The sequence below is a fragment of the Hydra vulgaris genome, chromosome 14 (genome assembly GCF_038396675.1).
Source record: "Hydra vulgaris chromosome 14, alternate assembly HydraT2T_AEP".
In the NCBI taxonomy this organism is placed as follows: Eukaryota; Metazoa; Cnidaria; class Hydrozoa; order Anthoathecata; family Hydridae; genus Hydra; species Hydra vulgaris.
In genome coordinates this window covers 16,996,376-17,020,039 of record NC_088933.1, presented here as the reverse complement: position 1 = coordinate 17,020,039, position 23,664 = coordinate 16,996,376, and the positions used below count along the sequence as shown (strand labels likewise).

Genomic DNA, 23,664 nt, shown 5'->3' with positions numbered 1-23,664 from the left:
CTGATATAAAATTTTTTACATTATGTGGGTTTAAATAACATTGTCAAATTATTAAGGAAGAATGAAAAAAACGGCTTAATTATGAAAACGCAAGAAAACTAGAAATTTATCGCCTAGGACATAATAAAACTAAAAAAAACAAAAACAAAGCAACGTACGAATGGAACAGCTATTTCTGTTCATCATTTTGGTTGAAACTTGTAAATATTCCAACTAGGAACTCCAAACAACTGAAGCTAATTGAACATAAATATTTATAATGAAATGTGATTAATAGACTTAAGTAAGATTGACAGAGAACCTTGATATAAAAAGAAATAATTATTATTTCAAAAGGTATTTCCAAAATAAATTGAATGAAACGCATGACAGTTTGTATGGACAAATTCTTTTTTTCTTCTTTAAGTTAATTGACGAAGTTTTCTTAAGTGAATGTTTTTTTTTGGAATATAAAGTTTAGGATAATTTGAATATAAAAAAAAGAAAAGAAAAAAAAAGTTAACAAAAAACCATTCGATTTCGAAACAGATTTACTGTTTTATTAAAATTAAATTAAATCTATATCTATATACATTTTATTTAAATAATTTCTATAGAACTTTAATTGTTCAGAAGCTTTGTTTTATTTTTAAGAAGGATTTCACACATAGAAGTGAAAAAAAAAAAAAAAATTCATTTATTTAATGTAGATGTTTATTATCTAACTTTTTATTTAGTTTTTTTATTTAATTTTTGGCCATAGCATATCGGTTTATGAAAAAAAAATTATTTAAATAATAATTATAATAAATAAATTCTTAAAAAAAAAATTATAATAAATAAATTCTTTAACGATAATGTCGACATCTTTAAAAGGATATTTTTTATGCATATCAGTGAAAATTGAAATAAGCGCTTCAAATTGAAATAGGCGCTATTGCGTCCTATTGCGTCCTATTGTGCTACGAAGCTAATTTGTTATTAGCTTTAAGTTTATAAAATATTAGAAAAACTAATCCTTTTAAGAAAACTTATTAAGAAAACGTAAAGTATTTTTTAATGCTTATTTAAAAAGTACGCTTGAGCAGAAATATATAAATATCTACATATTTAAATATTATAAAATAAGTATTTCCAACTGATATACCAATTTTATAAATTATTATTAATGGCGAGTCGTGTGCTATTAAACAATAGAACACTATCTTTTAAATATATACCTATTGCTTTTTAAAAATATACTACAAAATCTCGTTCAATGTAGCTTGTTTCTTGATTAATATCAAAACGATGTCTTTCCAAATTTGTATTAATCCATATAGTTAAATTCTAATGCACGTGTGCATTCTGAGTAATCGTAAATTACTTTTTTATTCGGCAATAACATTGCCACATTAAATTCGCAATTAAAATAGTCTATTTTATTTTGTTAATTTTTTCATTACAAAATTTTTTTTAAAAAATATGATTTTGTAAAGAAAATATTTTTATTTTTTAATATTTTTTCTCCTATTCAGGCAAATTTTTATTTATAACTTTTACTTGTGTCTGTATATAATTTTTACTTGTGTAATGTATTTAATTTATGGGCGCTGGTGCCCTTTTTATTGCAGGTCCACGGGAAGTGTCCGTTAGGCGGCTTCATTAAAGAAAAACTTACCGTTATCTTTACTGAAAACTTTACCAAAACTTTCTGATTTAGTTTTTTCGAATCGATCTTCGTTTTTTTTGTTTAAAACATCATCTCGATACAAAATATCATTATCTCGGTAAGATTTCTCAAAAAAAAAAAAAAAAGTATTTATATATATATATACGTGTATATATATATATATATATATATATATATATATATATATATATATATATATATATATATATATATATATATATATATATATATATATATATATATATATATATAGATATATATATATATATATAAATATATATAAATATAAATAAATAAATATATCTATATATATCTATATATCTATATCTATATCTATATATATATATATATATATATATATATATATATATATATATATATATATATATAAATATATATAAATATATATAAATTTAAATAAATAAATATATCTATATATATCTATATCTATATCTATATCTATATATATATATATATATATATATATATATATATATATATATATATATATATATATATATATATATATATATATATATATATATATATATATATATATATATATATATATATATATATATTATTGACATAATTTCAATAGACTTATATAGACATTTTAGGCGTTCCACTGTAGTTTTGCTTATCGGTTACTTAATAGACCATAAGTGGCAGCCGCCAAATATGGCTAGCCGATAACTAGCCACTATATCACATGTTGGAAAGTTACCGGCTAGCCACTTATAGTGGATGTTACTAATGGTCCACTAAGTAACCAATGAGCAAAACTCCAACAAACCGCTAAAAATGCCTATATAATTCCACACGAATTTAGGCCAACGATTTCATTAGAGAAGCGATAAAGTTTTGTTTTTGGATTGCTAGTTCAGGAAGCCGTAACAGGATTATTGCCGAATCTTAATAGCATTGCCTGAGATGGGTAAAAACTTTTAACGCTCCAACAAAGATTTTCCAAAGCAGAACAACAGATATCGGGTCTAGTACATACTAGTATAGCATTACTAGTAACATTTTAAGGAATTAATATTTAGTAAATTTGCTCACAAATCTATTTATGTCAAACGCAATTATTTACATCAAACATTAACCATGATATTGATTGATGTTTGCCTACAAGCGAAATAAGTCGAAGAGACTTATTTTAAAATAATGAACACGACCGTAATATATAAATATATATATATATATATATATATATATATATATATATATATATATATATATTTGTATTAATGTGTATTTTATAAAGTAAAGTATAAAGAATGAAAAAATTAAAGGCTGATAAAGTCGATGATAAAAGTTGATATGGATATGATAGCAATATTTGATAGAATATTTAATATTTATAATATTTTAAATATATTTATTTATTATAATAATATTTATAATATATGTATTTATTATAATAATGTATGTGTTGATTATTTAAGCAATCTTATTTTATTATCTTTTTGTTGTTATAATCATAATTTGAGTATTAAAAATATTTAATAGTTAAATAGGAATAATGTAAAGATAACATCTTATTTATAAATAAAGTATAAACTGTGTTTATGCGTTATGCAAGAATGTTGCAATAAAAAAAAGACACCAATTTGCCTTGGTTGCAGGCTATATTAAAACCCTTTACATTGGCATTTGTGAAAGAATTTAATTTTTATGTTTAACCAATAATCTGATTAGATGAATGCGATGTAAGAATTACTCATAATGAGGTTTTAAATTTTACAGCATTTTTATATGGGATGCCTAAGTATTATTACCATATGAGGCACAAGATAGGAAAAGGTATTATGTCTATATATATAGATTTGGAGATATAAGTGTTTTCAGCAAGATTAACATGTTTCCGTAAATATAAATTCCTTAATATTTTTAACATTCTTTGTTAAAAATACGCCAATTGTTAACCAAAAAAGTATAGCCGACTCTGCTGAAAACAACTTCAAATAATTAAGGAAACGGGTGCTTAAAGGAAAATAAATGGGCTTCAAACACGGCCTACTTAATAACAGGCCTGAAAGACGCGCGCAAAAAAAAAAAAACTGTAGGCGGATGTTTGTAAAAACAAAAATGGAGAAAGTTTTTGTGTTTTTTTTTAGCGTTTTCATATATATATATATATATATATATATATATATATATATATATATATATATATATATATATATATATATATATATATATATATATATATATATATATATATATATATATATATATATATATATATAAATCAGTTATGTATATAGATAAAATGCAGTAATGTATTTACATAATATGATCATATTATGTAAATAAATTACTGCATTATATCTATATATCATATGATATACAATACAATATATATTTAAAATCAATTGCTTGTAATTATTTAATAATTAATATTATTTTATTTGTATTTTATATATTTAGCAAAATGTAATCTTTTAAAACAAAAATTACTATAGCATGTCCTTTAAATGTTGTGTAACTGGTTGTAGAGAACTATGATAAAGAACATAAAGTTAAACTTTTTCGATTACCAAACAAAAACCGTAATCCTCAGGAAAGAGAAAGATGGATTAGATCTATGTCAAGAGAAAACATTCCAAATAGTCCAAATACATTCATTTGTGAAAATCATTGGCCAGTTAATTATGAAACTTGTCACATTCATGGTAAAATTCGTCCCTTAAATCCACCAACTATTTTCATCTGTGTATTTCAAAGTCAAGTTCCTACACCTCCACCAACAAAAAGAACAACGACAAAATGAAATTTCAGCTCACTTGGATTTGTATGAAATTAGTTGTTTTGATGATCTTTGCCTAAAAGTAAGCAAAGAAGTTATTCCATTTCCAGTAACATCTTTTACAGTGGATAATGGTTTAATTGTCCAATGTAAGAATTATATTGATACCGCTGCTATTCCAAAGTTTCTTTTAAAAGTTAAAATGGATATGCTATTTGAAGGTTTTCATTTTGGATCTAGATGCTCTATTATACCACTGTGCAGTAATCGAATACATAAAATTACATCTTACAAATTTTAGAAGCTATTAGATATTTACATTCTGTTGAAATGGATCATAAAAAAAACATTGTCCTACAACAAGTTGTTAGCATGCATGCATTAACATTTGTTGGTAATAAAAAATATTCTCCAGAAATTCTAAGTAGGGCCTTTGAATATTTTTCAATTTCAAGATCTCTTTACAGTCGTATTAGAGATGACTATGAAATGCCAAGTATTGTAACACTTGGTAAACTTATATCTAAGGTTAGTAAGCTAGAGGATTTTGATTTCCTCAACAAATATTTTATGCAACTAGAAGATCCTCATCAAAAAAATGTAATTATTATAATCGATGAAGTTTATGTAAAAACACAACTAATGTATCGATGGGGGAACTTATTTGGAAAAGCAGTAAATACTCCAGAACATTTTGCAACCACTGTTTTGAGTTTTATGATTTGCTCATTATTTGGAGGAAAGAAGTTTTTGTACAAAGCCAGTGCTGTTGATATGTTAAATTTGATTCGTTCATGTAATGGCATTACTGTTGCAATTTTATGTGATAATAATAGAGTAAATCAATCATTCTTTAAAAAATTCAATTTGATTTCTCCATGGCGCACAACTGAAAACATATTTTTGCTCTATGATTATGTACATTTAATCAAATCTCTTAGAAACAATTGGTTAACTGAAAAAATGCAAGAGTTAAAGTATTCTGACTACGGCCTTAAAAAAACTGCAAAGTGGGTTGACTTGAAGAAGCTGGTTGAGTTAGAAAATAATTCTATTGTGAAACTATCAAGGCTTAATGAAGTTTCTATCCGACCAAAACCTATAGAACGACAGAATGTTGCTTTATGTCTTAAGATTTTTTGTGTTGAAACATTAACTGCACTAAAAATTCATCCTGAATGCAGGATTCAGGTGGAACTGTTGATTTTATAGAAAAAGTTGTAGACTTTTTCAAAATCCTAAATGTAAAAAGTCAGTTCGAAGATGTTAAAACTAAAGACTTAAAAAGAGCTGTCTTTGATAACCCTAACAATCAACGATTAGAATTTTTACTTGATATAGCAAGTATATTTGAAAAAATGGTTCCAAAAAAACAAGGACAAAGAGTAAAACAACTTACCAAGGATACTGCTCTTGCTCTTGCATACACAAGTAGAGGACTGGTCGAGTTAACTAAGCATCTCCTCAGCACTTCACACAAATATGTATGTCTAGGAAATTTTTCGAGTGATCCCATTGAAAAAATGTTTAGTAAGCTACGTCAAGGTTCTGGTGGAACATATTTTATTAATGTTCAACAAGTTTTACAAAAAGTAAACATAACTTCTCCTTAATTTAAACACAGATTTTGATGGAATTCAAACAAGTTGTGAACATGCTTGTTTGAAAACCGTTTTTTTTCTAAATGATGACAATACCTTTAATGTGTTTCATAGTCTTTCAAATATGGAGTTAGCCTTGTCTAAGTCTGTAAAAATGGCCTTAGTTTATATTGCAGGATACATCAGTAGAAATGATGTAGATGAATATGATACACAGTTCTATTACAAAGAATTTGGGGAATTTACTAAAGAAATCAACAGAGGAGGCTTGAAGATATCTGGAGACAATATGTATCAATGGGTGATTTATTGCTGCGTATTTTTTCATCACATCATGTTATCAGTTTGTAGGACAAGTTTTATAAACATAACAATGATGATAGCAGAATTTTATGGGTTTGAAAACATAGATAAGCTTAATGGAAAAATACTATCTAACATATTATTTAACAACTATAGCGAGCTTTACTCACCTTGATCGACAAAAGAACCAGCTTTAAAAGTACTTAAATTGTCACAAAAATGATCACAGCGGAACAGAAATATAAATGTATGTAAAATATGTTTTGTGAAGTTGTAGGGTTTGTGAAATATGAAAAGAAATCATTTATATTATTAAAGAAAAGTGTTTTTCTTTAATTAATCGATTAAGAATTGTTATCTTATTGTAAAAGGATTTTAAAATAAACAGCTCTCAACATTTGAAAACAAGCAACTTAGCAGCTAGTATAGCAAATTTTAAATTTTAACTCAACTTATTTGTTTACAAAATTGTTTAAATCGACATATTTGTTTACAAATTATCTGCCTACAGTTTTTTTTTTTACGCGTCTTTCAGGCCTGTCATTAAGTAGGCCGTGGCTTCAAATAGAATTGCCCAATGAAAACCCAGAACAATCCCATAAGTGACCCAGTTGAATACCAATAATAAAATTACGATGATACGGCGTAGTAATGGTTAACCGTTGTTTTGCCAATTCTTGTCCTGCAGTAGCTAGCCGCTGTTAAGTAGCTAACCGCTGATTGTAGCTAGCCGTCGTTAAGAAGCTAGCTGCTGTTAAGTAGCTAGCCGCTGTTTTACCATCACTGGCTAGCCATGGCTGGTCCACGAAAAATTTAAAACATGTCGATGAATTTAAATAGAAATTAAATTAATTTAGTATAATATAACAAATATGAAAATAATTATGTTTGGAGTTTGGCTGAAATGCCTGAAAGTGTCATATTTGAAAAATCATAAAATCCTGCGGGCGCCTATGAAGCAATGGTAAGGTGATTTAAAATAGTTATAAATAACCAACCACTTGATTGGATTGTATATTATAAACTACGCATAATTTAAAAATGTTTTTTATTTATTTTGCAATTTTTAGTAGTGTCTATGATAAGAATATATATTATATTTTCTAAAAAAGATAATTTATTATTAACTTTTGACTTTTCAGTACCAGATACGTTGTTTAACAAAATACCTAATAATAAATCTTTTCCTTCATTTTTGTTTGACAAAAATGAAGGAAAAGATTTATTATTAAGTCATCAAATAACAATTGAAAACAATTAGAGAACAAAGTATATTAATTTAAACAACTGATATTTAAATTAACATTTAAGACTGTCGACGGGTACATAAGCACTAGCCTGTTGGTTACTGCCCGAATAGCATTTTCAAATGACGGGTAACCGTTGTTTTATAAGTTTAAAATTAATTTCATTCATTTTTATATTTTAAAATAATGATTTTAAAATAATGAATCATAATACAATAATTTAAAAATAATAATTTGAAAAATATGAAGGAAGATTTTAAAGATCTTGTTAAAAATTTTAATAGTTACCGTTTCACCGAATTTCTGAAAACATTCTGTTTGAAAGTTATTTGAGTTTCTGATTCAGATACCTATTAATTATTACTCAATGAATATTTTTATTACTCCGATTACTATTTCTGTGTACAATGTTTTCCTTTGCGTAAAACAAAAATTTATCCAACTTAACTCTAAGACAAAAATCTTTCAAAATCTGAAGGATGGAAGATATAATTATAGATAAAATATACAAATATGCTATTTTAGTACACAAGAACATGCGCACACACAAGAACATGTGCACACACAAGAACATGTGCACACAAGAACATGTACACACACAAGAACATGTACACACATGTTCTTGTGTGCTAAAATAGCAAAATTCTTTACATGCAGTTTAGTGTCTGCAGCAATGTACAAGACTCGAAATAATTTTATTATTTTTTGGGAATAATATATTTTTATTATTTTGACATAAGTAAACAAGACAAAGTCGTAGTAATTATTTTATAATTTATATTTATTTTTTAATTTATTATAACTATTTTGTTACATGTTAAACTATACAAAATTAAACTGGATATTAAACTAGGGTCAAATTACTTGGATTTACTTTTGATAAAAATTGACTAAAAAAAATGACTTTGAAAAAAAAAAAAATTCTTAAAACTATTTCGGGGCCCCTTATTCCAGCACTGCCCCCCCCTCCCCAATATAATTTTTGTTCCTACGGGCCTGATACATAATTAAACTGGAAGTAATATTTTAATGTATTTTAAATAAATTAACTTAATTATATAATGAAACTACTTTAAATAAATTAAATTCATTTAAATATAAAATAACATCAATTACTGCAATAAGAATAACATCAATTACTGCAATAACAATCAATTATTATGATCCTAAAAAGTTTTTAATTGTATTTTTAATGCTACGGTTATAAATATAGCATCAGTAAAATAAATATAACGCCAAATATAACATAAATCGTTAGTGTTTTTTTTTTCTTAATATAACGCTAATACAACGCTAGATTGTAAATATAACGGATAAAAATAACGCCAATATAAAGCCAAAAATAACCGCAAATTGTAACGCCAATATAATGGTAAAGTATCGTTATATTTGCTCCGCTAAAGCGTTATATATTTTTTGTTATTTTATTTAGAATGTATTCATGCACACACATATATAAATATTTATATTTAAATTTTTGCAGCCGCACATGCGTGCCAATAATTTTAATTGACTAAAGCAAGCAGTTGAAAGACTAACCGAGATGAAGACTGAGGTAAATAATAATTTAGAGAAAGACTGGAGAATATAAATGAATAAGTGATAAAAAGTCAATGTACTCAACTAAATTTTTTATGTACAACACGGAACAAGCATTCTCAGGATCAGCTAAAAAAGTTGAAGATTAAGTTGAAAATTAAGTTGAAAAAAAATTATAAAAAATTTAAAATTGTTGGTGCCTAAAAACTAGACTTTTAACCACATAACAACAACATCGACTATAACAACAACATCGCCTATAACAACATCATCTATAACAACAACATCTAACAAATAAATAACTAATCTTTAACACTTCTAATGCTACGAACTACTCGAAATTGGCAATTCTACTACAACTTTGATGAACGCAAAATTTTTAAATACTTCTGAGTTTTTTATATCACTAAACAATGATTAAAAATTTCCTATCAACATTTTGTTGATAAATTCATTTAATCGAAAAATACTAAAAAACAATAGAGAAACAAACAATAGAGAAACAAACGATTTAGTTTAGTATTTTAATAATATTGCATGTTATAAAAAAATTTTTTTATATTTAATTTGTCCAAAACTTTGTTTTTTAAAAAGTTAAGTGGTTTTTTAAACAAAGGATGAAAATTTTTTGGTACTGTTTTTTTCATTATTTTTAGCGATAATACATTTTGAAGTTTAATTCCGAGTTGATTCCCGCCACGCCCCTGGTAGTACAACTCAAACTGTTTGTTTGTGCAGCGACCTTGTTCACCAAAGTTCGTCTTTCGGAGTTGAAGAGTTAGGAAAGAGTAATAAACACAACAACCTATTCGACTGTTGTAGCCTCTTGACCATGAGGAGGTGAATAATCATTTGAATAACAAAAACAAAAACAAAAAAAGTTGTCCTGTGAATTCTGAAACTGAAATTTTTTTATTTCCGTGTTCCAGCAACTTGGAAATATTGAACTGACAATAAAACACATTTTATATTACACAATTAAACCCGTTAATTAATTGTTGGTGCTATGACATCTTTATCCAGATGTCATAGCACCAACATTTCTCTTTGCCCTGCAAAGGGCAAGAGAAATGTTGGTGCTATGACATCTGGATAAAGAGGCACTAATGTCACAATGGTAATCGCTGTATCTGCCTCAGGAAATACAGTGCCTCCAATGTTTATTTTCCCTCGCAAAAATTACAAAGATTATTTTGTTAATAATGGTCCACCGGACTGTATTTGGGTCACTTTATTAGGCATGTGAAAACACTTTATTAGGCATGTGAAATCTTCAAATGAATATAAAATTCTGTTGATTTTGGACAATCACTCTTCTCACTTATATTTTGAAACACTAAACTTAGCAAAGGAGAATGGAATAGTCATGTTGTCTTTCCCACCACACTGCAGCCATAAGCTGCAGCCACTAGATGTATCAGTGTTTGGACCTTTTAAAAAGTACCTATCAGTTGCACAAGATGCATGGCTAAAAATAATCCTGGAAAAGCCATAACAATTTATGATATACCAAAAATTGTATCTGATTCGTTGCCATTAGCTATAATGTGTACTAACATTGCAAAGAGTTTTCAAAAAACTGGTGTATACCCGTACAATGCAAACATTTTTGCTGATGATGAAAAAGTTAAAAAACAATCAAACAAAAAAGACGACAAAAAAATTAAAGAAAAGTGCAGAATACGATTATGCTTGTCTTGTATGTTGAAAACTTATTCTGAAAGTCTACCTGAAGAAAATTGGATCCAGTGTTTGTTGCAATCAATGGTCTCATTCAAAATGTGATTCACATTCTGGTCAAAACTATATTTGTCTTAACTGCAAAATGAAAATTGAAGACTAACATTAAGTGTTTTATCATAATATTAACAAGTTTTGTTTAAAAAATGTTTTCAAAAAGTTGTGTTTAGTTTTAAGATTGAAAAGTTTTGTTTTGTTTTTATTTTATTTTAGTCTCAAAATTATTGGATTTTATATTGATATCTTAAATAATTTGGTAAAATTGAAAGTATAAATTTAATTTATAAGGAAGTTATGTTTTGGTTTTATAACAGAGTTAATAGTTGTCACAGAAATACATTCTTTTTTTTTATTGCTCAACTTACCCCACACAATTGCTCAACTTACCCGGCAGGGGTTGGTTGAGCAGCCTAATAAACTTTAGACTATATTTTTTAAAACAAATCAAAAAAAGTTTTTTTATCTCAACCATTTTTTAGCAGATCAAATTATCTTTTTAATAGTGAAAAAATTATATTAATCCGATGTACCGTTCAAGAGATCTGTTAGATTTAGTAAAAATAGCCCAACTAGCCCCGCCCTACTCTACATTCATCATCTTTTTATTCCTGGCTTATAAATAAGAATTTTTTTGGACCTAATTAACCTCCCAAAACCGAGGAGGGCTGCTACATTCAAGAAGGCTACCCATTTTTATTTTTTGCAACCCTCTCTCAACCAATAACCCAATAACTCCGAAAAACGAACTGCATTAATCTGATTAGTTAAACATCTAACAAGTTTGATGTTTAAATAATTAGACTTAAGCAAAATTGTCATCAAACATTCATACATTTGCATTCTTACAATTTTCTACATCTGCATTCTTACAATATATATATATATATATATATATATATATATATATATATATATATATATATATATATATATATATATATATATATATATATATATATATATACATATATATATATATATATATATATATAGCTTAAAACTTGGTTTCTTTTTTTTTAACAAAAGAATTGAATTTCACGAGTCACGAAAAATCAGTATTATGTTATGTAATAGAGAAATATTGAACTAAAAGTTGTTTTGTTAATGTTTTGAAAATTTTGCATTGGGTAAGGGAGGGGGTGATTATGTAATTAATAACGCCTACGTATGCAAAGAAAGGATAGGGGGGATCAGAGATTTTACCACGTACGTAACTATGGATGCCCCTAACCTAAAAGTCAAATTTTGTATTTTTTCAATTTGTAGGATTAAATTATTTTTCTAATTCGAGACATATTTGTAAATACTATATTATTAATGACATAATTATTAATGGTAATTTTTATATAATAAATAATTTAGTTCCAGACAACTAAAATAATTTTTCCTCAAAAATATATTGAAAAAGCAAAAATTCTTTAAGTTCATTTATTTCTGAAGACAAAAAATTAAAGTTTCATCATGACTTTTTTCACTACAAAGTCTTCCTAACCCAAACCACTAACAACTAACCCATTTCACATTTATAGAGATATACGATCTATTTGCAATTTAAGAAAAAATATCATGTTTCTCCCACTGCTGGGGGTAGAGCTCCCGAAAAACCAGAAAAAACCTAAATTTTTCTTAAGGAACTTATGAAAAAACATTTTCTTAAGAACATAGTGACACTCGTAACACGCTAGTGACACTCGTATCGACAAATACAATTGTTTGCCAATGAAGATCGCTCGCTACATTACGTCAGCTAAAAGTTAGCAAAATATAGATGAAAAGAGATTCAACCAACGGTATTAACGCATTATCAAACATCTAATGTAAAAAAACAAACAAATTTTTATTATCAAAATAAAAAACAAAGCAGTGTAAATCGGCCTTAAAAATTGAAAAAAATCTTAACTATAATTGATAAAAATAAAAACTTTCAATATAAACAGGCTTTAAAAATGGCCGACCTATAAAAATAGAAACTTTCAGTGTAAACAGGCTCTAAAAAATAGTCGACCTATAAAAAATCACGATTTGTCAAAAACTTTTTAGTTTATTCCTCACCATAGTATAAAACTTATTAAAAATCTGAACTGAAATTCCTACCGCACCTTGTATTTGGCACGCGAGAGTAATTGCCAGTGACTTTAATAACAATAGTATAAGTTGGAATAGTTATGGAGACATAAAAATGAAAAATAAACCGTATGGTCAAGATTTTTACGAGACTCAGTTTGTTATCGACACAACATCTGCAAAAATACAATCGTATTTTGCAATGAATTCGAAATACGTTATCATTATATTACCTGTTACCCAGCGAGCACAGTACGTTTTTAAAACGTTCTTTGGACGTTTTTATTAGGTTTAAACCTTATAAAAACGTCTAAAAAACGTTTTAAAAACGTACCGTGATCACTGGGTATTTGCACACATACAAATCACCTCCATAATAAACTTGTTTTTGAGAATCAAAGTTTGAAAAAACTGTCAAATCAGCTCTTAAACGTCAATTAGTTATACCAAAGCAGATTTTCTTTTGAATTTTGTCTTGAGTTTTTCATAATTTAGACTAGTTAAAACAATCGAGCCTGGATAATCTAAATTGACCTTAAATGTTCCATAATAAGTTAACTTAAAAATGCTTTAAGTTCTTTGGACAACGCTATAGCAAACTGTGTAAGCATTATTTTCTTAGCATTCTTCTACATTCAGCTTCAAGAAATAATATCCCAAATGGTTTAATTCTGAGATTAAAACAGTCTGTGAAAGAAAAAAAAATCATTCTATTTATGAAACTTCGGGCAATATTAGTGTCCTCTACAAGAAACAAATTTTTTGCAGTAAATCACCTTTTAAACTTACAAACCTGTTTGACAATAAAAAAATGCGAAAGCACCTGTTAAACCAAAATAACCTGCTGAATCAAAATTAACCACTTAAAAATGCAATTTTTATGGTTCGAATAAAAAAGAAAAAACATTTGAAAAAAGCTCTTTTTGTAAGACGAGTTTCTCAGTTTGAGTTTTGAGTGTTTTCGAAAAGAACTTTTCTCTTAAAGCTTGGGAAATTTAACTTTTTAGAGCTTTTCAACATAAAGCGAAGGCGGGTGGTGTTTTAGCTGTGTTAAAAAGCTTAGTTAGAAAACAATTATGTTAAATTTTAATCAAAACCATATTTCTCGTAACCCGTCAAGTATAAGTCATCAGTGTTTTGTCTTTTGATTTCTATGCACTTACATATGAGCTGGTGAGTATCAGCATGGTGTAAGTCAAAAAAGAAAAAAAGAAAAAAAAAAAAAAAATTGAGTTAAACCAATATTTATGATAACAAAGTATCATTATGTTAAATTTGAGACTGGTGTAAGGTGTAAGTTTATGTAAAGAAACTGGCAATTGTTTTTTTTTTTAGTTTATAGGGTTTTCTCTACGTTAAATCTAATAAAACCTTAAATATCTCAAATTGAGGGAACGTTGACTTGCACCATTCTGATTCTCACCGGCTCATATAGAAACATTATCTACATAAATAATAGAACTTTAGAAAGTAAAGAAAATAATAGAAACTCTAATAATTAATAAACTCTAATAATTTCTATAGAAATTATTAAACAAATAGTTTTAGGAAAATAATTTCTTAAGAAACTATTAAAAATTATAGAAATTTCTCAAACACTATTTTTTAAGACACTTTTAGAATCCAAAAAAAAGAATTTTTACATATTTCAAAAGTGTATAAGAAGTTAAAAGAACTTTTAAATCAATTTAGGAGGTACTAATCGAATTTTTTGAACAATTTAGGAGGTACCCATCTAACTTTTTGGACAATTTAGGAGGTACCCATCTAACTTTTTTGGACAATTTAGGAGGTACCTATCTAACTTTTTTGAACAATTTAATTTTTAGAACAACTGATGCAACTAAGCATCTAACTATAATTAAAATCACAAAACATTGTTCTAAAAGATTTTCATGAAAATTTATTAAATAATTCATCTTTTTAAAAAACTATAAGAGATGAATTGAGTTCAATAAAATCTTTGCATCTCTCTTAGGCAAATGAGAATTTTTGGTTTGTAAACAAAAATTGTCAATTAAGAAAACGTTCACAACAAATTTTCTTTTTTGCGTCACACTCCAATCTTAAGGGTACTCATGTTTGAGCGTTTTAAACCGATTTAACGCACAAAGAAAGAAAAAAAAAAGATTCGCGTCAAATAAACGGACAATGCATTAGCCCTCAACTTTCTGTGCAACAACAACAAAATATATTAAATTTCAAAAGAGTATAGATTGTGTTAAAAATTTTGCACCTCTGCTTTTGTTTGCTACGGATACGGGAACGTTGCTAAGAGGTTAAGGCTCAAGCATCAGAGACTAGGTTTTGTAACTTGAATCCTTATAGGAACTTGAGCATCTTATTTTTAATTTGAATTCTATTAAAAACTTTTTAAATGAGCTTTGTTTTCAAGTTTTTAGAAACTGTTTTATATTTATATGAGAAAAATTTAAAAGAAAAAGCATCAGAAGTACCTTTTTTTCTAAAGTACTTGCTTCCTTGTTTTCTTTCAATGATGCATGTCCCTCTTTAGATAAAAGCAATGTAGAAGAAACACTACAATTTATTGAATTTGGGCTACTACAGGTTTTTCTCTTATTGACAGGGGTCACTGAAGTACAAGGAATCTGTTTCATTTTATTAGTGTCTTCCAAAAATGAAAAAGGATCATCCATCATCTGAAGATTATATTCATCTTTTTTGTCCACATTAATATCACATTCTTTTTTATCAATACCTATACCATACTCCTTCATAAAACTTGTAAAGTCTTTATAGTTTTCTACTGTTTTTGAATCATTTATCAATTCATTGCATTCCTCTATCATGTGAATATCTTCCATTTCAAAATCTTTATAAGAACAATTATCCTCTTCAATATCACTTTCTTCAAACATATTTTTTTGAACAATATTTTTTTGATTAGTAAAATTTTTATCATCAGTACATTTTTCTTCAGTAATTTTTTCTTCAGTACTTTTTAAAGAAACCATGTTAAAAGATAATGGACTAAAACTTCTAGCAAGCGCAGATGGTATTTTTCCAATTGTAGGATTTTGTAAAGTCTTCTGTTCTTGTTCATCTTGCTCCTCAAAACTTTTTCTATGATGATATTGGTTGTTGACATCAGATTGACTGCGTTTATTTTTTTTATAAGAAATTCGTTTTAATGTTTCTTTATTTATAAGATTAGGTCCTGTTAATCCATTTAGTAAAGGTTTTATATCATTTTGTTCATTCTCTGCAATAGATAGATTTTTTAATGAAGGAATACCATTTTTATTAGACTGTAAAACCTCTGAGCTTTTAGAAATTATTCCAGTTGTTTCAGATGACTCGTTTTCAGATGAAACATTTTGTTTAACTGTGCTATACTTGTATAATACATTGCTTGAAGTTTTCATAACATTACTGCTCGGTAAAGCAGATAAATTTGATGACTTAAAGTCTTCTTTCATTGAATTTACCATTTTTAAATTAGAACTTTTCATAGATAAATTAGACTTTGATCCAGTGCTTGTATCAACAACTTTATTTCTCATGGTTAAAGTTAAATCAGTGCTTCCATCCAAACTTGATGTACTTGGTATTATGTCACTACTTATAAAATTTGGTATTACATTAGTATCTTTAATACTTGGTATAGAGATTGGTTTAAAATCATTACTACTTGATACACAATTTGATACATTAGTATTTTTGCTGCTCTGTAAGGAATTTGGTATTACATTAGTATTTTTGCTACTTGATACATGATTTGATATAACAGTATTTTTATTATTCGGAACAGAACTTGGTTTTACATCTTTACCATTTGGTACAAAAATTATACTAGTGTTTTTATTATTTGATACAGAATTCAGTATTATGTTATTATTTTTAATACTTGGTACACAATTCGATATAACATCTTTATTACTTGTTATGAAACATGGTATTACATTATTTTTACTACAAGATACTGAATTTGACAATAAATTAGTGGTTTTACTACTTGGTACAGAACTTGGTATGGTATTAATAATTTTACTACTTGCCAAAGAATGTGATACAACAGTACCTGGAACAGAATTTGGTATTATATTACTATTTGATACAGTATTGAGTTTAGAGAAAACATTAGGGTTACTCGGATTTGACGCTTTACGAAGTTTTGATACAGATGCAAACTGAGATACAGCCATTGTTTTGTTAGGCATGTGTGTTTTATCTAATGAACTAGTATCAATTTTTGGTCTTTCAATGGATTCTAAAGACAAATTTCTTTTCTCTAGTTCTGTAGATTTATGATTTTCTGTATTGTCGCTTGCAGAAAGAGAGGACATTGATCGAAGAGTTGAAAATGTTGTTGGAATTTTTTCTATGTTGTCACTATCAATTACAGACAGTGAAGACATAGATCGTGGAGTTGAAAAAGTTGATGGAATTTTCGAAAATTTTGGTTTATCCATATGTTTATTTTTTTCCAAATGAAATTCATGATCTTTATTTCCTTCCATATCTGATTTCGAACGTTTACCTATTTCCATGTCCAACCTTGTTTGTTTACCTGCTTCTATGTCCAAATTTGATTGTAAAGTATTAGATTCAACAGTTTGAACCGTTATACCTTTGCTTGAACCCTTTTCATGTTTTAAATCTAATAACAATTGATTTTTTTGCAATTTTTCATATTTATCTGAATTAAGTTTAGAAACCTCTTTACTCTGGTCAAGTTTGTTTAAAAATTCCATGTTAACAGATAAACCTGAGTGAAAACTATCAGTAGTTGAATATGAACTATGAGGATACATGCGTGGGAGTGTTGCTTTGTTCTTTCCTAGAGATTGGTCTGGCTGCTTTAATCGAACCGTTGGTGCACTTGGAGATCGTAGCTGCATTGGCGGTCGCAAACCACCGACGTAATTTCTTGGAACTAAATTATGCATAGATTCATTAATATCTAATAAAATATTAATAAATATATATTAAAAATAGTTGCACACAGATTGCAGAATAGTTGCACACAATTAAATAATTTAAAATTAAAACAATAAAAGCAAACAGTAATTATTTTTTATTATAAATTTGTGATTCATGATCCGTTGTTGCTAAATTAAAAATATATATATACATATATATATATATATATATATATATACATATATATATATATATATATATATATATATATATATATATATATATATATACATATATATATATATATATATATATATATATATATATATATATTAGGTTGGCATTCGGCAATGCCGACCTGAAAGTGTTTGAGGTCGGCAAAAAATTGCCGACCACCTTTCTACGTTTTATGGTCACACCTTTGTATCAAATAATTATTGCCGACCTGATGCCGACCTCAAAAAGCTTGAGGTCAGGAAATTATTGCCGACCTCATTCTTCCTAATTCCGAGGGTTGTATATATATATACACACATATACATATATACATATATATATTATATACATACAATAAATAATTTTGTATAATAGTAATTATACGAAATTGTTCATGATAATATTATAAAATTGTAACAATAATGAAATAATAATTAATGGCTTTGTAAAAATTTAAAATGAAATGACAAAGAACGGAGAAAATACTGAATACCTTGCATATTTTGTTGATTCAACTGATGTTTAATATCCGGAGATGAATGTGAAGATGTTGGTTTGACTGAAATAAATAATTTTATAAATGTCAGCAATTTATAATAATTATATATTTTATATTGGAATTAATTCGCCCCATATAAAAAAAATTAAACAAAATAAACAACGGAAAAAATTATTATTATGAAACAAGCAACAATTCTTTTTTTGTTTACGAAAAATATTAAAAAGACGTTTTAAAATTTCAATTTATTTTTTTATAGAGTTCTTAAATAAGTATGAACTTCTTTCAAGTCTTTGAATTATTTGTTTTACAAATAAAAACAAAACAACAAAACAGATGTCTCATTATTTTTTGAAAAGAAACGACGGAGAATATTAAACGTAGATTATTAAAACCTCGAAATAAAACGTTTAACACAGCATTTATAGTTAACTCACTAAAAAAAACACCGAACTTGTATCTAGCGGTTAAAAAAATTCAGTTATTGTATGAATGAATAAATCTCACAACACAAAACTATTTTAAGAAAATATTTTCTACTTTCCTATGCTGCTTAAAAACCAGTAGCTGTTGGAAACTTTTTAATCTTTAAAATGGTAGTATCAATTCATTAGAGTTGTTAATTCTGAGAGCTAAGAACTGATGGAAGGAAAGGTGAAGATCTGGCTAGATTAGGAAAATTCTCCATGACCATTACTAGTCGATTAAGAAAATTATCCATGACCATTACAAGTCTGTTACTATTTTTCCTTTCCACTCAAAAAACTTTTAAATTTTCTCAAGTATGGTGAACATCCATTTTTCGCGGATAAAAAAGGTTAAAAAAAAAAAAATTTAACATTAATAAATTTTTTTCAATTTCAAATTAACATTAAATCTTTTAGTTATAGTTTATTAATCTTATATATATGTATGTATATATACATATATATACATATATACATATATACATATATATACATATATACATATATATACATATATACATATATATACATATATATATATATATATATATATACATATATATACATATATATATATATATATATATATATATATATATACATATATATATATATATATATATATATATATATATATATATATATATATATATATATATATATATATATATATATATATATATATAAGATTAATAAACTAGTTAAGGTACCTTTGTACGCATGCGCGTATGTGATATACGCTAACATATATTTTAGTTAATCTAATCTAACTATGCTAATAAATAATTAATTAGTTTTTTGGTTTAGATTTTTTACCAAATCCTGTCTCTGGTGTGCATTTGAAAAATTTGAAAAGGAATTTTTCTTTATAAAAAAATTAAACTCTTCTCCGCTACGCTTAATTTCTACCATTTTTATTTTTTAAATGTTCAAATTTCGGTTTTTCGAGATTTTTTATTTTTTCATTTAGATTCTACAACTAGATCATATCATTATTTAGAAATATAGTATATATAAATATAAAAGGTTGTAAACAATGACGTCTTTATAAGAACTTGGAAGAATTAAGTATCTGCATAGTATGTACGCCCACTTGCTAAAGTAAGCTCGCACTTTCTTTTTAGATTCTATGTGTGTGTGAATATGTGTGTATATGTGTGTATATATATAAATATAAATATAAATATAAATATATATATATATATATATATATATATATATATATATATATATATATATATATATATGTATATATACAGGGCCGTCCCGAAGAGGTCTTCCATGACGGGAGGTGGGGTATGTATTTTTTTTGCCACCTAAAGATACCCCCTTCGGAACTGCCCTGTATATATACCCCTTAAGAGTTTAATAGAATTTGAAATTTTTTTATTTCGAATAGTCTAAAGTAAAACAATTAAATAAAGGGGAGGAGGAGATAATCAGTTTTCAAAAGTAAAAGAGTATACCATAAAACATTTCTTGCAACCACCTACCATTCCAGTATAAAAATAATTACTTTGAATAACTTAAACCATAACAACACCATCAGTCTTAATCATTAACATTAGTAGACCTTATCACCAGCAAACCATTAACGATTAAAGTATAAGATTTGCAAAAATTGATTGATAACCACTTTTATAAAAAATATTATAAGCCGTTAAAAAAAAAATAAACTATCTATATTTTTATCTATTAGTAACTAGTTTTTTATTTTATTTTTTTTAATTATAAACGTAATATTACCTCCTAAAATAGTAAATATTTTAAAAGGATGTAAAGGTGTAAAGGATCAGACAGAACGAAAGTATAAATAACAGAATGATGAAATATAGAAGTGGTAAAACCATTTATTTAACCAATTTTTAATTCTTTATTTTAATTTATTAAATTATGCTATAGTAATGATAGATAAGAAACAAAAATAAACTCATTTAAGCCGATTACTAGTAAACGGTGTAAAAGTAATTGGGAAGATAATCCGATTAGTAATAAATAATAATAATAATAAGTAATAAGTAAAGATAATAATGTAATAAATAATAAGTAATAAATAAAGATAAAGCGTGGTTTTATATACCTGCTACTAGTATGTCAAATTTTATACTATATATATATATATATATATATATATATATATATATATATATATATATATATATATATATACATATATATATATATATATATATATATATATATATATACATATATATATATATACTATATATTTAAATATATATATATATATATATATATATATATATATATATATATATATATATATATATATATATATATATATATAAAGATATGGATGAAATTAAAAAATTTGACTTTCCAGTTTTCTTCTATAAACTGTCTTAAAGGCAAATCTGCGACAGGTTGCGTATTTTTTGATTTTTTAAAATTTTCCTATTTAATATCAAATCCGTGACAGATTGCGTATTTTTGATTTTTTTTTTAATTTTCTTATTTAATGTCAAATCTGCGACAGGTTGCGTATTTAAGATTTTTTTAAATTTTCCTTTTTAATGTCAAATCCGTGACAGGCTGCGTACAAAAAACAAACAAACAACAAAAAAGAAAACTACAAATCAAAACAATGTATTTATTATTCTTTTTCTCGTCCTATTTAATTTTCGAAAAGAATTGCGTATAGACATCGATTAATGGTATAGACAACGAGACAGTCTACGTGTATACGTAAATATAACAACAGATGTTTAGATAGAAGTTAGATATAAAATATAATATGATATAACAAAAATTATTTTCTACAATATGAATATTATACCTAATATTATATAAGATATGTGATATAAAAGCAAAAATAATACAATATACATAATTGTACGCATGTTTTAACGTAGGAGAGCGCCGATAAAATCTTAATTTAAATTAACTTTGGCACAGCGCTCTCCTACGTTATGTCAGGAGATGGCAACTATGTTTATAACAAAAGAAAAGTATAAATAAATATAAAAAATAATTTTTTAAAAAAGTATTACCAAGAACAGAGAAATTCTTACGTTTTGTTTCTTTTAAAGATAATCCACGAACGAAAGATGAAACTCCATTTTCAATAAACGGAGGAGCGGTAGAACAACTTGCATTCGGATGATTGTAAGCTGAAAAAACCTCAACACCAGACGCAATGAAATTGTTGGTACTTCTGCTCGTCGTTAACTTACAAAGAGAAATGCTCATTTTTATAATTTATTTTTTCAAACAATTAACATGCTATGTAAATCTATTTTAAACAAAAAACAGCTGAGAACTATTAAACATTGTTTTAAAAGTTAAAAATATCGTTTATAAAAAAGCTTCGGATCGCAACCAACGCTATTGATGTAGCTAAAAATCCACGAAAAGAAATTGTAAACAAATAAATAAGACATTTATATTCATAAAAATCTTTAAATAAATTATCTATTGGTATGCAGGGATTTAATGTATAAACATATTACTTAAGGATAGATGTATTGAAAATCAAAACAAGGTCTTTATTTATGCGTTGAAAGAAAAAAAAAAAAATCAGTTTTGTGTTAAACTATACGATTTATTTTAAAAATACGATCGTCAAACGTAAAAAAATCAGGAGAAAGAGTAGTATTTAAATTTGTTAATCAAATTATTTGATAAAATCTAAATTGATCATTTTAGAATCTAAATTATCCCGGAATATTCTTTATAATATATTCAAATACATATATAAATTACATTTCTACATATTCTTTTAGTATCGTATAGTTTAACACAAAACTGATTTTTTAATACGATGTTTAATACCATCGTATTAAAAAATCAGTTTTGTGTTAAACTTTACGATACTAAAAGAATATGTAGAAATGTAATTTATATATGTATTTGAATATATTATAAAGAATATTCCGGGATAATTTAGATTCTAAAATGATCAATTTAGATTTTATCAAATAATTTGATTAACAAATTTAAATACTACTCTTTCTCCTGATTTTTTTACGTTTGACGATCGTATTTTTAAAATAAATTGATTCATACGTATTGTCTATTTCTAGAGTTGTAGAGCAAAATCGTTGTTAAGACATTTTCTAAACCTTTACCATCGCAGTGATTTTTTTTTACCATCTTTACCATCGCAGCGTTTACCCCCAAAAAATAGTTTCTAGTTTATCGAATAAAATATATTTTATCATTTCAAACTTGCTATAATATATAACTATAATGCCAACGATGTTTACAGTGATAAAAAAATGTCTCCATAAAATATGTTTTTAAATATACAGTACCTGGCCACAATATTGTGATCACCTCAGTTTTTCCACATATTTTGTTTTCAAAGTTATTTTAAAGTAATTTTAAGGTGTGAATATATTATTATTACTAACTTATTATACAATACTGACATCTATCGAATAAAATAGAAAAGAAAATTTTTTTTATAATCATGACCAATGTGAAGTTAGGTGTGTTGTAAGTCAGCAATGTGAATTTTTGTCAGTTTTAAAAAAAACGTGGTTGATTTGTCACATACATTTTTTTTATATTTTAACAGTTTTTTTGAGTGAAAAGTGTTTTATTATTTTTAATATATTTTATAAAGTTACTATAAATAGCAAGAATTAATATATTGTACCATTTTATTAACATTTTTAGTGTAATAGGTTGTAATTGAAAATTTCAATAAAAAATAAACATGGGTACCGGTAAGGATAT

General features: G+C 26.1%; 1 protein-coding gene and 1 long non-coding RNA gene across 9 annotated transcripts in view; one reads left to right on the top strand and one right to left on the bottom strand.

Moving 5' to 3' along the window:
• LOC100200608 (uncharacterized) overlaps positions 1 to 23,664 on the bottom strand; it is a 40,305-nt gene that overhangs the window by 4,756 nt on the left and 11,885 nt on the right. For 4 of the 8 annotated variants that reach the window (XM_065817225.1, XM_065817229.1, XM_065817230.1 and 1 more), the window contains exons 3-6: positions 21,975 to 22,152; positions 18,491 to 18,556; positions 15,354 to 17,794; positions 1,640 to 1,757 (exon numbers count right to left, since the gene is read on the bottom strand). In XM_065817225.1, the coding sequence (XP_065673297.1) occupies positions 1,640 to 1,757; positions 15,354 to 17,794; positions 18,491 to 18,556; positions 21,975 to 22,152 (2,803 nt within the window). The remainder of the gene's footprint in view (positions 1 to 1,639; positions 1,758 to 15,353; positions 17,795 to 18,490; positions 18,557 to 21,974; positions 22,153 to 23,664) is intronic. The other 4 variants (XM_065817227.1, XM_065817231.1, XM_065817228.1 and 1 more) reach the window with 1 other exon arrangement.
• On the top strand, positions 19,929 to 22,246 carry LOC136090515 (uncharacterized). The gene is made up of 2 exons (XR_010643458.1): positions 19,929 to 20,064; positions 22,014 to 22,246. It is a non-coding gene; the product is annotated as an uncharacterized LOC136090515 (long non-coding RNA).